Raw genomic sequence first — 16,586 nt, 5'->3', positions numbered from 1 at the left:
TCAAGTCACTTGACAACTTTGTGTGATAAGAGAGAGAATAAGATCATTTGTGTGAGAATAAGAACATATGGTTCTTATTCACTGAGAACCACTGAGACCAAATCATTGAGTAATTAAGTTTAACATGAATCAGGTTAACATTTTAGACTAAGGGCCCTATTTTAACGATCTGAAACGCAAGTATCAAGCGCGAAACGCAAGTAACTTTGTGGGCGGATCTCGGGCGCTGTTGCTATTATACCGGCGGGATAAATGACTCTTGCGCCCGACACAAATCTAAAATGGGTTGGTCTGAAGTAGCTTCATTATTCATAGGTGTGGTTTGGGCGTAACGTGAAATAAACCAATCAGAGCGACATCTCACATTCCCTTTAAGAGCAAGTGTGCTTGTTCCATGGCGGATTGCTATTATAACGGCGGATTTGCCAGGCGCACGCCAGGAGCGGTTCACAGCCGAGGAGACCGACGTTCTCGTCAGGGCCGTAAAAGACAGAGAAGTTACATTGGGGATGGGAGAAACCCACCCAAATTAGCTTCGGTTAAACAGGCGTATAATAATTTGGGTAAATGTGTAAGCTAGATTTATGCCTATTTTTTCACATCTTCATGGACACAACAATAATTTCCCTCGTGTGTTAATATTTTTCCTTGAAATAATGTATGGTTTTCTAAAAATGAGAACTGCTGCGTCTGTGTGTAGATGAGATAAGCAAAGTGTATGCGCGTTGTGCACACGCTACACTGATTATGGCCAAGCATGCACCCTTAAAATAGCATATGAATAACATGCGCAACACGCCACTGACTTTAGACTAGGTTTTTCCTGGTCAGTGGCGGAATTGTTTTCTAAACCTGCAAAATAGCACCAGGGAACGTTTGCGCCGGAACACGCTTCCTCTTTGTGCTGAACCGCCCCCCGGGAGCGCAAATGCATTTGCTAATTTACCAACGTGCGTCTGTGGAGGGAAAAGTCCGCTGTGCGCAGGTGCAAAATAGGAATGATACATGCGTCGGTGTACAAAGTCAATTGCGCTGGGTGCAAGATAGGGCCCTATAGCTTTGTTTATGAATTGGACTGATTCAATTCTGGAGTTCAACTCATTGATGATTTAGTTAACGGTTCACTGGATGGGAAGATTATCAGTGAATCCTAACTAAATAAAGTTCTTCTAAAAGCATTAGAGCAATTTATGTAGTTTTTTGGTGTGTCGTTTTTGAAACATGACATGAAGCTTTTCCATGTCAAGGAAAGTACCCAAGTGCAGATTCTTCAGAAAGATTCTTATTTTGTTGTCCGCAGAAAAATAAAAGCATATAAAATAAGGTGTTCAAAAATGACCTGAGCGTAAATGATGAGACCAAATGATTCTGAAACTATATTACAATACTGGTAGTATAAAAACGCATTAAGCACATACGTAGACTGAGTGGAATACACTTCAGATAATCAGTCAGATGTTGAAATGTAGTGTTTAGCATGCTTAAAATTGTATACAATTAGCACAATGCTTTTACATACATGAAGCGTCTGATGCCGGACTCCCAGTGGGAATGTGGAATTATGCTGACATAATTAATGGCTTGCTAAAATAAACAACAAACATAATCATTTATCCAAGCTGTGTTGATTTGAAAATGAGTTGCGGAACAAAATGGTATGTGGAGCAACCTACACAAACAATGATGACAAGAATACAGCCACTTAAAGGTGTTAATGCTTTGGCATTCTGTCAGTCTTACTGATTAATGAGCATATAAGCACATTTAATCTAGAAAAAGATCTACAGCAACACAAAAACACATCCTAATATTTATCTAGTACAAAATGAGAGAAGACTTTCAGAATGAGATAAATGAGGCTGATGGGAGAGACTTGGTGTAGGATGCTTCGTTGGGCAAAAATAAGGCAAAACAGTGGGATCTCATCCAAAAGAATTGCATATTCCACCTCATCCAATTTATCACTCAAATGTCGTTAATAAAGACTGTTTTACGACATGGCTGAAATCAGAAATGAATCCTGGTTGTCTGTTGCAGGCAAGTTCAGGTTAGTGAGCTGTTCAACACGTACATATCCCAAAGAGTCTAAAGAGGCAACATCTCTTCAGCATCCATTACCAAACCATAGACAGATGCTTGGCAGGGAAAATAGTCAAAATCAGCTTTGATTAAATAGAAAATACCCAGTGCATGGGCATTTCTGTCTGGATTAGCTCTTTAATCTCTTTTTGACATACTTACTTTGAGTGGCAGTCATTGACGATTTAAAGTATTCCAGATATCACCAGCTCACAATAACCCTGGATACTTATGCTTGAGTGAGTTTCAGTGTGACATCAAATCCAAAAAGGCCACATAAGACATCCTATTTGAGATTTTTCTCATTGCAAACGTCAGCCGATTCTTTGTTCTATGTTCTAGTAACATCAGAAAGTGGAAGTAGCCCATGTCTTTTATTATTCTCAACAGTTTATAGTGACATCTGCAGAACCTTTAGAACATACTGCCTTGAATATATATTATCCAAACCGCTTTATCCTTATTAGGTCACGGGGGCTGGAGCCTAACCCAGCGTCTTGGGTCAGAGGCGGGTAAACAACATGACAGGATGGCCAGCCCATTGCAGGGCTCAACAAATATTGAATATTGAACAAACATTCACATGCTAAAATTAAAATGAACTGCATGGCAGATCTCAGATCAGTGTGAAAAGTATTACTTTTATTCCTCATTGGCTGATGTCCTGAGTTAACCCGAGGCATTTCAGCATAACGCTGCGCAAAATACACCCACTAAAGTGAGCATTATATGATCTCCTGCTTAAAAAGCCCATGAAATCACTTGACAAAATAATAGTCTTTTGTTTCGACACAGCTATGCATAAGCTACGTATACTATAGGAATAGGAATAGTATAGGAATAGCAGAGCATACTATGTCTGCAAATATTTTATTTATAAAGCGCCTTTTCCATATACATACTTTGCACAGAATGCAAATTTCCTGTAAGTACAGAATTACCCAAATGACCTACTATACTTGCCAAAATGAACTGGAAGTAATTTAAGCCGCAACATTAATATCTTTCTTTATTCTTGACTGATTATTTGGTTGGAGTACCAGATTTTTTTACACAAAAATAAATAAAATGGCAAAATAACTTGCTGAGTTAAACATGACACCAATGCAGCATACTACTGTTTAAAAGTCTGTTGTGACTACTGGCTACTGTTTCACTTCATCCTTAAAAGAATAGTAGGCATACTGGAGTATATACTGTGCAGTAAATATTTCTTTCTGAACATGATTTGCTATTTGATGTGCTGCGTCCAAAAATCGCAAACTCTGGCTTTTTGAATAAGTACTCTGTCGTTAAAAAGTATATTCTATATAGTATGACTGCAATCCGGTTGTAGTACATTAGCCATGTTGTCATTGTAATGTGAGTGACCTACATTGTCAGTTCTTCTGCCATTCACAAATCCTCTCCCATGGGCCATGGCCTCAAGGGATAGTAAAGTGATGGTGCAAGGATGGCGTACTTAGGCGATTGGTTTTTTGAATGGGTTTAAAACACGGTATTGTATTAAACAATCAGTTGTCAAAATTAGTCATTAAACTCTGAGTTAAACTTTAAAACACTGCATGGTCTTTACTGTATCAATTAAATGTACACTGAATCTTATAAAAATACTAAAGTTATTCAGTCAAGAGCAGCGAGTGATTTTGTCTTAGTCTTTCGTTTAACATTAATGACACAGACAATAGCAGGTATTTGCATTAGGCTTTAGGGATAGTTCACTCAAAAATGAAAATTAGCCCATGATTTACTCACCCTGAAGCCATCCTAGGTGTATATGTGTATAGGTGAACTTAACGCACAGCGTAATGACGAACGCGGTTGCCCAGCCGCTGTTTGAACTGCGAGAGGCATCTAAGCTCCTACATCCTACGTCATACATCGTCAAGTGTTACTCTTTTGGCGTAAGTTGACTTTCTGCCGGAAGTTTTAAATATGGATATTTTTCTTACACGAACGCATTGCTTCACTTCAGAAGGTGTTTATTAACCCCCGCAGAGCCGTGTCGAGCACTTTTATCATGGATGGATGCGCTTTGATGGACTTCCAAAAATTTTTTACCCATTGACTCCCATTATAAAGCTTGGAAGAGCCAGGACATTTTTAAATATAATTCCGATTGTATTCGTCTGAAAGAAGAATGTCATATACACCAAGGATGACTTCAGGGTGAGTAAATCATGGGCTAATTTTCATTTTTGAGTGAACTATCCCTTTAAGACCGAATGCACAGATCTAATATAATGACACGCAAGTGATTTCTTTCCCAACTGTTTATTCACTTAAGACATAACTGACTGCCTTTATGTAAATACTCGCCAAGACGGAAATGTTTACATATTTTTGTGTTTGTGCGCGCCTGAAACCCCAAGTATACTTTGTTCATCCGTGTTCCACTATGTCTCACAGCGCGCAGACAGAAAGCATGTGGGGATCAATCTTTTTAGCAGTTTAATGCACTTTTATCAAATAAAGCATGTCCCGCAGTAGACTGCATTTTACGACAGTCACTTACATGATTTGACTTATTTGGACATTAAGTTTAGGTTAAGGAGGAGCGAAAGTACGCCGCTTCATAGGAAAGGAACGGCATGCGGCACAATGATCATTTTATCTTGATTATCACAACTTCATAATTGTTGATATAATTTGACCAGTCAGCACAGCCATCGAGTAGACAATCATTGCTGTATTTTAACATTATTAAGAGGACATAAAAGATCACGATCTCTACGATTTCGCTTGAAATATAGTTCATGAACGTCTTCAAGATCGATTATGATATAAAATCTTCAGATCTCCCACCGCTAAGCTAACAGATTTACTTAAAGCCACAAATCATTTTGATCAAGTCAAGTCATTTTTATTTCATGCCATGGCATCTTTAATATTGAGAACGTATCAATGATTATCAAATTGTCATTGTCCACCTATTCATTTTGATGTTCATTTAATAAGCGAACCTTATTTATATCTGCCATTTTATAACAAAAGCTTGCAACATTTGCATTCTGTTTTTATCTTGTGATCAGCACACAGTGGTCACGTTGCCATCGCTTTCTAATTTTTGCTCTTTATTAAATTAATGAATTAAATAAACAGGAAGTAGGAGCGAACCATCTGCCTCCCTCACAGTAACGCTTCTACTGCAGAAAAAGCAGTGCATGGCTGACAGGATGCGGTCGCCATGGCAACGCTACAGCACTCTGGCAGGTGCTTCTACACATCATCTGGCCCTGTGTTAACAAATAGCAAGAGCTTTACAAACCAAGCGAAATAAAGACTTTACGGCTGTAGAGCACGTACAGGATCACATATACTCACTTAACACTCTTTGCGCACAGACAAACACACATCTTTCCAGCAGGGTGGGATATGACATGTCGGGCATTCAAGCGAAAGCATCGTGAGCTTAAACACACACACTCGGGTACGTTGTTGAGAAACTTGATGTCTGTTGTACAGCGTTCATAGCACCCTGTTAGAGGAAAGGTCACATCGCCTGGCAACAGAATGCAATGAGCTCCAGCTGCAATTTTAATTAGGGCAAAACCGTTTCCTGGCCTCTGCTTCCTCTCCTTCCATTCACAGGCGTGCGGTCGATACAAGCAGGTGAAGTGGACACATCTTACACCTCACTGCTTTGATTCACATGCAAACAAATCCATATGGCCCTACCGAACAACTCCAGAACTCCAGAACACCTATAAATTTCAATCTATAGGTGAAAGGGGAAGAGGATAGTTTGCTTCATAATACTATTAGTATTATCTTAATTATATTAAGTCTTAATACTAGTATGTTGTTTACTTGTGCAATATCGGTATATATAATATTGATTCTTAATCCATATGCACTGTAAAAAATATGATAAAAAAAAAAATATATATATATATCTAAACATGCACTGCTGTTAAAAAGTTTGGGGTCCGTAAGATTTATTTTTATTTTTAAGAAATTAATACTTTTATTCAGAAAGAATGCCTTAAACTGATCATAAGTGACAGAAAAGAAATTTATAAATATTACAAAACAACTTTTGAACTTTCTATTCATCAACAAATCCTGAGAAAATGTATCACGGTTTACACAAAAATATTAAGCAGCACAAATGTTTTCAACATGGATAATAATAAGATATGTTTCTTGAGCAGTAAATCAGCATGTTAGAATGATTTCTGAAGATCATGTGACACTGAAGACTGGAGTAATGATGCTGAAAATTCAGCTTATAACATTATATAAATACAAAATAAATCTTGAATCAAATAGTATTATTTTTTTTTTACATTTTCTTGCCCCATTGGACATTTGATTTGTCTTTAAGGTTACATTTGTATGGTTCATATTTAAAAAAATGTTTTTATCATTTATATTTTTATCTTTATAACAGCTTATTACACAATTAGCTTCTCAAATAAATATATCTCGTTTAAAGGACGGCAAAATATTTTCACTGCCACGCAAAGAGTAAGAAATTCCATGTTTCGCAGTGTGGCACTGTGCCGATTATTATATTCATATTGGGTCATATAAAGTTCAATAAGCTCTACGATAAGCACACAGGATTTAAAATCTCCTGAATGATCTAATGAGCTTAGAAAAAGGTGGTGGCATTAAAGATGTAGCACAGGAAGTGAAGACAGATACACTGGGATTAATTTACAGGCAGAGATTGCGAAGGTTTAATGGATACTAACAAAAACAAAAATCTTTGACACAGCGGTGGTCTGTCCAGAGGTGCGGATCAGGGCAGTTTTACGTGCCAATTCAGTGCCGTTCCTAATATTTACTGTACACAGAGATCTTTCTGTTATTAATACCATGTGATGCTCCAAAAGGGAGGGTGAGGATGGAGAGGCCGCATGATGAAGCTGGCAGATGTTTTGTCTGACAGTGAGACACTAATCTTGGCGTTAAACACGATTGCTAATATCAATCACTACAGCTGTGGATTATTACATATTAACATAAATTATGCAAGTGTTTCAATAATCACATTTCGCTTCAATTTTACTGACATTCTACTTATCCAGCAATGGACTTGACACACTACAAACTAATCATGGCAGCATTCTGAGAGAAATTGAGATGTAATCGAGCATGCTTTCCATTTTCACCACAGCTATAATTTATGTGTCCTCATTCCAGAATGTATTAATTAAAAATACGATGGCTGCGTCTATCAGTCTTTTTATGTGTTGCTCATATTAAGCTCTAATAAGGGGACTTGTTGGGAGTTCGGCATCAGCACGTTTAATTTTAGTGGTTGCGCTGTGCTGGAGGGTAGGGTGGCTCTCACGTGGGCCTGCGTTGAGCTGGATGTGGACAGGCTCCTCACTCATAACCTGTCAACATGAAGTAATCCCTCACTGCAGTTCTGCCACAGCGATATACAGATCGGAGGGATTGGGCGAAGCAGGTAACGGACAGCTTCGTCAACCAATCAGAGTCTGTTCTTTCCTGTAAGTGGATTTTTTCACACACTGTAAAACACTCTGTGCTTTTTAAAAATGGCTCTGTGCCTTCTAAAGCACTGCCTAAAATGAATGGTCTAATTATATATTATATTCAACAGTTTGAACATTGGATCTTAGCCTCATAATATTTATTTATTTATATTATTTTTATGTTAAATACACTACCGTTCAAAAGTTTGGGGTCAGAAAGATAAAAAAAAATTTGAAATCAATACTTTTATTCAGGATACATTCAAATAAATGTGGTTCATTTGAATTTTTCTTTTTAAAAATCATTGATAATTAATTTCTTGAGCAGCAAATCATCATATCAGAATGATTTCTGAAGGTTCATGCCACGTTGAAGACCTAAGTAATGGCTGCTGAAACAAATTATATTGAAAAATGTATTCAAATATAAAACAATTGTAATAATCTATCACAATAGATTTGTTTTACTGTATTTTTGATCAAGTAAATGCAGCTTTTTATTTCCTAATATTTGATTGAAATACCCTACATCCAGCATTTTATGTCATAATTATTGTTATTCTTTGCTGTTTCCTTTACTAACTAACTGGCTCATAGTCAGTGTGTCAGCGTGTTTATATCTGTGTTCTCGCATGCGAGTAAGGGACAAATGCAGATGAAGTCATTGTTGCGATTGACGATAAACATTTGTGAACTCTATTGGCACGTAGGACAGATGACAGCCTGGCAGTGATGGGCTACTGTATCAACTGTTTACTGGCTTATGTATTTCTGTCCAGAGCTGATAAGTTGACTCCATCCTTGCCTTATTTAGTCAGCCAGAGTTCTGTGCTGCTGACACACCAGTGAGCATGAGAGAGAGAGAGAGAGAGAGAGAGAGAGAGAGAGAGAGAGAGAGAGCACAGGGCTGTAGGTTGACTGAACAATTAAACGCTCCTATACTCCCTCCTTTTTATGGTGAATGACTAATATCAACTGGAGCTGAGTGTGAAGAGGGTGAGAAAGGTGGGAGGGAAAATTGAAGGGCTCTTTTACCTCTCTCATTCTCTCATTCATAATCACTAGTATAGCCAGTGGCAAGGCAGTCATTATAAATGGGGGGGGGGGGGGGGGGTTGCGCATATCCATACCACATTTAGAAATTTCTATCAATTTATGCTCATGCATTGGGAGTTAATAAATATCAATGGCCTAATGTGACCCCCCCGCAGGTTTCAATTCGGTCTTAGGGTCATATTTCATCTAAAAAACCTAAAGAACAAATAAGAAACAAAGAAACTAAACTTATTTTTGCACCATTAAGATTTTCTTTTAAACTGACCTTATTTTCCCTATTGACCCTAATTCTGATAAATGTAAAAAAAAAAAAAAAAAAGCAAGTAAGTATTTATAGGTTATGTTCTGTGCCTTTAAAATAAAAGAGTATTACAGTATTTTTTATTGTAAATAAATTCTAGGGTGAAATGTGACCTGGGCACTGGGCAGTCAGATGAATTTCTTTTTCTTTTTTCTTTTTTGAAGCTCTTGATGTGTCAACTTTGTTAAGGAGTGATAATAAAGAAATGCTATTCAACAATAAGTGATTGATTCAACCTAATTGTAGGTCCAAACAAAGTTAAAGCTAACCCCACCAATGTGTACAACCAACCAAATTGTCAACAATTTCCCTGACTAACACTGTGTCTTATCCTAAAGTGAACCTGTTATATTCTGTAGTTGCCCTGACACTGAATCTATCACGTTTCCTTTCACAGTGAGGCCAAGTACGCAAGTTAACCTTTCACACCAACTCCTAAAACAGCAGATTCTGTTGACCACAGCAAGAGCCCAGCCCCTCAGGAAAGGGGGTGTGTGGGGTTATATTTACGACCCTTTAAAGAGAATACACTCCAGGGTGGAGTGAAGATACGGAGCAGTATTACTGTATCAATCTCTAAAGCACTGATAGCCAGCCAAGAACGTAACCGTTAGCCTGCAAGCAAGCTCTAGCTCAGCTGTAACTGAATGCAAGTAATGCATAGTAAAATGGCTTTACTTTAATTTCATAGCACTGGTACTGACCCTGGAGCGTAAGCCCTGTAACCCTGACCCACTGCTCGCTGAGGGAGAGGTAACCACAGAACACAGGCCACTCTTGAGTGGGACAAATGCCAGATACTCAGCTAATGGTGCCCAGTATGTGCTATGTGGCTTATTCCATGTTATAATAAACACAGAAACTGTAAATAGCCTGAAAGTGCCACTCAAACCAACTGTTTTAACCTGTTTGACCCCTTTGTACACTGGCAGTGCTGTCTATATTCTACATCATGATATTTATTTATTGATTGGCTGATCACTAACATGAGGTCAGAACGTCAGAGTCATGAGGCAGCCGGAACACATACATGAGGCAGACGTGCTCATATACACATACCAACAATCATTTACTAATGATGGCCTTTTATTTATGGTCTTTAACCCATAAATAAAAGATCTGGACAGAAAAGTGCTCTTTTATTCGTTACACCTGCGTTAGTGGGTAGGGGTTAAATGTTACAAAGGTTACTGGTTCAGTTCCAAATTGGAGTGACACAGGAAGTCAGAATCTGTGCAATTCTGGTCTGTCGCTTTAAACCAATCACATAATTTCTGTGTTGGCTTTGGGTCATTAAAATGGCACAATGTCTTCCATTCTAACTGAGAATATGGAAACTATCTACACTACCATTTAAAAGTTTGGGGTTGGGAAGATTTTGTAATGTCTTTGAAAGAAGTCTCTTATGCCTCACCAAGGCTGCTTTTTTGATCAAAAATACAGTAAAAAGAAATATTGTGAAATATTATAACAATTTGAAAGAACTGTTTTCTATTTTAATATGTTAAAATGTCATTTATTCCTGTGATAGCAAAGGTGAATTTTCAGCATCATTACTCCAGTCTTCTGTCAGATGATCCTTCAGAAATCACTCTAATATGCTGATTTGATGCTGAAGAAATAGGTCATATTATTATCAATGTTGAAAACATGTATTTGTGTAAAAGAAAGAAAGTCATATAGGACTATTATAGTAACACCTTGAGGGTGAGTAAATTATTAATAATTTTTGGGTGAACTATCCCTATAAAACCCATTAAGAAGTCATTTTGTTTGTAGTGCAAGCCCACTAATTTGTGAACCAAGACCCTTGCTCATTCGGTGGCTTCAACATTATGAGTGGGAGCACATAAGGATAGCTTTCACTATATTAAAATACTCTAATGTTTGTTTGTGTAAAAATCACAGACTTGGATAATCCTTCATTAATCCTTCATTGGCTGCAAGTAAACTCTCTAATCCACTGGTTATGCTCATACAGTGTGGTTATGCTCATACATAACTTATACTGGAATTTGGTCTATTGAAGACGTTTGATTGAAGATGTTTGACGAAGCATCTGTTCGTGTGGTTAATGGAAGTAACATGAGCATGTGAGTTCCCCAAGACCTGTTTAGGATGCTTTGAATTTGCGTGCCTTGAATAAGTGGTTTACACAACACATCTATTAAAATATGTCTGTCTAGTATGGCTCTTGGCAAGGGAACAGACATCATAATAAAGTACATGAGGTGCATGACCTCATGACTGCTCCCTGTGCATCTGAGCTATGGACAAATAATAGACACCAATCCTCAAAAAGGTTTCAGACTTCCTGAAGAAGATCAAACAAAAGAAATCTGTTAAAAACACCTGAGCTTTGCCGAACATGGTTGGTGTGACTGTGAAGCAACATCTAAAAATAGGTCTATGACATACGGTTAATGAATGAAATCTGAATAGTTGCCCCATACGCCATACGTCTGAACCATGCAGACATCACAGCTTAACAGTGCAAGTAGTAATAATCTTGGGAATGTTACAGAAGGCTTGATGTGGTTGGTGAACTTGATCACAACAGTTTCAAGTCAACCTGTCGAGATTGCACAAATATGTAATAATGATTGGCGAAACATTCTTGCATTTAAGGGTTAACAATAACACTGCAGTGCAGGGGATTGGGAAAGATTTAGATTAGGGCCTGTTTTTTTTTTTCACACAAAACTATCGTATGGCTTCAGAAGACTTGGAATTTATTTTTTTTATTTTTTTTATTTTGGAGCCCAGATTCCCCATCCACTTTCATTACATGAAAAAGACTGGACATTCTTCAACGTTTCTCCTTTCGCATTCCACTGAATAAAGAAAGTCATACAAGTTTTGAACAACATGAGGGTTAATAAATGATGAGAGAATTTTCATTTTTTGCCCCAGAGAGGAGATTTTCAGCAGAGGAGGTGCCTTACCTTGAAACTGCTATTTCCACTTTCGTCCTGGCGATAGCTGCCGCCCTTCGAGCCCCCTCCACGGCCCTGTCCACTTTCTCTTTAGTTTTATGGTTTTTAAGAGGAATAAGCTGCTTCCTTATCCCACGCACCAACACATTATTTTTATACTTCCCCTCCTCTTTGGTTCCATCTGGGAATATTGTGCATCCGTATCCATGCCTCTTGTTGTTCATCCATTCCCCTTCGTACTTCAGCCCATTGGATCGCTCACTGACTCCAAATCCATTGCGCTTGTCATTCTTCCACTCGCCCATGTAGGACTCGGTGGTGGTGGCATCCACGTGGTCCTCCATGGGCGTGAACTCATCGGGCACTTCTCCGTCTCCATAGCTGATGGTGGAGTTGGCGTCGCTGGAGCTGATGCGGCTCATGGTGGCGTCACTACGCGCCGAGCTCCGTTTGCTAGAGATGGACGTTTTGGAGTCAGATTTCCGTAGCTGGCGGAGGCTGCCAAAGAGGGACCCGCGGCGGAACAGGCCCTTCTTCTTCCCGGTGACGACTTCGGTGTCGCTGTGAAAATTCAACACGAAACCCCCACGGCTTCCAACTGGCGTGTCGGGTACCGTATCCTGCAGGACGGCGCCATTGCTTTGCACACTCCTTAGGGAGGCCAGGGAGGTGCGAAGCGGAGAGCGTATGACGGTGGCCATTCCATAAGGCACGCTCTGTCGCACACCGTAGCCATGCCTCATGCCCCCCATCCACTGGCCTTGATAAGTGCCTTATGAAACACAAAACAAAGTTAAACTTGTGTAGATCAAGTAAATGAACAGCACAAGCCTGGTAAAGTTGGTTTGGACCATACTCATAATTTTAGTCTCAAATATAATCTTAATGATGAAAGAAAGCATGCATTTTAGGCACATTAGCATATCAAGTAGGCTATCAATTAATGTTAGTTGCATGAGAGTTATGTTTTATGTACAGAGTTCATCAGAGCTTAAATCACTGACACTCTTTACACACAATATCAGCAAGCACATTTGGAAACTAATATGGCTCCAAAATGCAAAGCATTAGGTAAATGTTGGATGTCACATTGCGATGCATTGAAAAAGCATAGAGTAGATTGTGGCACAAGTTTAATATACAATCTTGCTAAAATTATGTAATGTGCAAAGTACTAGCCTATATGTTGTGCATTCATGTATATTTATCTTAATGTCACCAGCATTTGTTTATTGTACTTTGAAAGCATTGGATTTTATGTACACACACTGGCAATGACCTCTGACCTGACAGTTGGCCAAAACATAAATAGAGTTAGGAACCTTGAATTGGTTCTTTTTCATGACGTACTATTCCATTCAATTTCTTATAATTGCATTCTTATGGAATTGAATCATAGTATTTAGAGTGAAGACCTTTACCAAATCAGCACAAAACATACATCGACCAGTGCAGTCTGATTCTCATGTGCCGGTTCTTATTAGTGAAGAAAAGCTAACATCCAGATAGACCAGTGTGTGCACAATTCCTGAGCGAATGACTCTCATGATCCGGTTTAGAGAATATATAGGCCAAATCAATCTATTCAAAAACTATAAATACATAATGTGTACATAATATATTACAGTTTTTCTCTTCACAAAGCCTTGATAAATGTTTCTTTTATATTATATATGCATTTATTTGTATTTTTTATCTTATTTTATTCATTACTTAGCACCTTATTTTAATAGTATTTTATTATTTTGTGTATTTCTTTTTCTAGTCATACTTTGTTTTCTGTATAATGTATGTCTGTAAACAGAATATTGCAATATTGTACTTTAAATCTAAATTAAATTCAATAAAAAAACAATAAAAAAACAGTAAGAACAGTCCGATTTTCAAACGAATGACTCGTATGATCAGATTCTTTTAAGTGAATCAATATAAAAAGACTCTCAAACGAAACATTCTTATGAGCCGGTTCTTTTTAGTGAATCAAAAACGATTATGGATCAGTCGGAGCCGTTTCTGACTTAATCTGACTCACTTACTGAACCGCAAGTTATCGTCTTGTCCGAATCTAAACGAAGCAACAGCTGTTACAGTGTTATGTTGCACTAAAGGCTCTTGAGGCTTAAAACGGCTTCATTAGACTGGTTGTTCTATTCTGTATTATGAATTAATGAAATACGTTATAACATATATATATATGCTGATTTTGTCTTTCTGCAGAATAAAATTTGTTTTATCTGCAATGATCATTTGACAGAGCTGCAGAGAGCAATGTATCAAAGAATATGTGTGGGTTTTTTGTTTTGTTTTAAACGTTTCTTCCTCAAAACTACAAAAAAAAAGCATCATTCAATTGCTTACGATTCGAATCCCAAAACATACTTGACATTTGTAAACAGCAGTGGCACTTACCACCATCCCCATAGGTTTCGACTCCATATCCATCCTGTAGTCCATTACTCCACGTCCCATCGTATCTAGCAGGTGTATTGGTGCTCTGCCGAACTCCATAGCGACCCTTGAACCCGTGACTCCACTCCCCACGATAAAGCCATTTCCCCTTGGTCTCAACACCAAGCCCGTGGCGTTTGCCTTGCGACCAGTAGCCCTGGTACGTATTCCCGCTGGGCCAGGTGTAGACCCCGACTATCTCAAAACCGTGGGACCAGGACCCGGCGTACTCGCCTTGACCCTTGGGTCCCGTGCAGATGCCGTGTCCGTGGGCTTTCCCGTCCTCCCAACCGCCACAGAAAGTGCCTCCATCGTCGAAGTCGAACCGTCCGCCCGTCATTCAGAATGGGATGAAAATAAAAACAGTCGTAACGTTGCCGTGCGCTTCTTCTCGTCTTTCTCTTTCATTAAACCTTTTTTTCCCAGCCGAGTTCAATAGCAACGATGAAACTTAGGAGAATTAATCACAGTGGAGATGTTGTTGGTTGGTATTTTTTCTTGGGTTGTGAGAGTATGAATGAGGAGGCAGGTTTAGTGCATCATTACCGAAGCCGCACACGCTGGAACCGCCGACTCCCTCCCGCTCGCAGGCGCTGCGCAGAGCAGAGAGAGAGAGCACACACCGAGCCCGCGCGCGCCTCAGCTCAGCTGCGAGAGACGCTGTCAATCATCACGCGTCATCGCCGCGGCCACGCCCACTTCACCCTCACTGAACACGCGCAGGTTCACAGGCTTTAAGAAATGCTTTGTTTTGATTTTTTTATCTTTTTTATTTGAAATAAATAAATAAATAAATAAATAAATAAATAAATGAATGAATGAATGAATGAATGAATGAATGGATGAATGAACGAATGAAATGTATCCATAACTAATTTAAAGCATTATCTTACAATAGACTACCGAGAATTTACCAATTAAACATATTTTGGGAAGATTTAAGCTGAACTTTTTTTTATTTTATTTTGTGGAATGGAAAAATTATTTTGCATTTGTATTTACTCAAAATGATTGTGGAAGGATTTAGAAACTTATAAGAGGAAACTGGTGTCTATAAAATACATTTGTGTATTTGATGTGCTTTTTATATTTTGAGAATGACATTTTAGAATGTGAAGAATACAGTTTGCAATTATTTAATTTAGGCTAACAGGAACATTTCAAATACATGAAAAGAAGTGGGCTTTTGCGAATGACGTTTTCATAGCACTGAAATGTATTTTCTTTCTTTTTCTTTCTGCAGCTAATGTTGGAAATAATGTGACTATAATACCTCTTGTTCTCATGGTATTAAATGGTTCAGATGGTGGAAATTGACCATCATGGACAGGTGAACTGCTGATAAAAGCTATGATATAAGCGTATGTAAATGTAGAACTATAGAAGTATAGGCCTATATTTCACAGATTGTTGCAAACCCACAACTCTGCATGCCATTAGTTTTATAAAATAGCAACTTTTCACTGAAACTCAATACGTTTTTACAACATGTTTTTACATTGCTCAAACTCATCAAAATAATTTAAGCAATTTTTTACTTTTTTATATAAGTTATAAAAGATTCAACTCATTTTTAAGTCAGTTTAATGTGATTTAAGTTTAAATTACTTATATAGATTGTACTTAAAAATTGTAATTGATTGTACTTTAAGGCAGCAAGGTTGTTGTTGTTTTTTTACAGTGTAGAATGTTCTTTATTTTTGTAATTCTGTTTTTCCCTTTAATCAAAATGATGACTTGAAGCAGTGGTTCTCAACCAGGAGCCCAGGAGCCACTAGGGGGCATCATCATACTTCCAAAGATGATTTGAAATTCTTTCAAATAAATTATAATTATCTAACTTATCTAAAACTCTACAAACTGCTACGAGGTAGGCTACAACATGACATCATGTTTCTTAAAATATTTTGTTCTCATTTTAATTTGTCTCCTCAACTACTGCTGTTTTCAATAACAAACATAAAGTTCTTGAAATGTCTGGAATTACAAAAATAATTGTGGTTGATTACATTTAGATTTTAATACTGTCATGGACATTGGGACTTGAAGATCACAACATACTTAATATAGCCTAGATAATATATGTAAAAAAATAAATAAAAAAAACAGTGTAAATATGTGACTTTTTTTTTTGGGGTTGATACATGTTTTGTTACTTAAAGCTGAATTGAACCCCATTCTCATTATTATTATTTTTTACTTTTCTTTCCTTTTTTTCTTTTTCGTGTAGAGATTTCTGTCTATATACCTCCTTTCAACAACTGGGTTATTATACTATTATACTATGATTATATTGGATGCCATTCCATTATTATG

At 37.8% G+C, this 16,586-nt stretch overlaps 1 protein-coding gene across 1 annotated transcript in view; it reads right to left on the bottom strand.

The window, feature by feature from the left end:
* The window catches only part of jph1a (junctophilin 1a), a 32,862-nt gene extending 17,920 nt beyond the window's left edge, over window positions 1-14,942 (bottom strand). Inside the window, exons 1-2 of the mRNA XM_084399193.1 lie at window positions 14,232-14,942; window positions 11,832-12,594 (exon numbers count right to left, since the gene is read on the bottom strand). Of these exons, the coding sequence (XP_084255319.1) occupies window positions 11,832-12,594; window positions 14,232-14,610 (1,142 nt within the window). The 5' untranslated portion in view covers window positions 14,611-14,942. The remainder of the gene's footprint in view (window positions 1-11,831; window positions 12,595-14,231) is intronic.
* Between the last annotated feature and the right edge of the window lie 1,644 nt (window positions 14,943-16,586).

This window comes from Rutilus rutilus (assembly GCF_951802725.1).
Source record: "Rutilus rutilus genome assembly, chromosome: 24".
Taxonomy (NCBI): domain Eukaryota; kingdom Metazoa; phylum Chordata; class Actinopteri; order Cypriniformes; family Leuciscidae; genus Rutilus; species Rutilus rutilus.
Note: the sequence above shows the minus strand (reverse complement) of the source record. Positions and strands in the feature narration are given on the sequence as shown.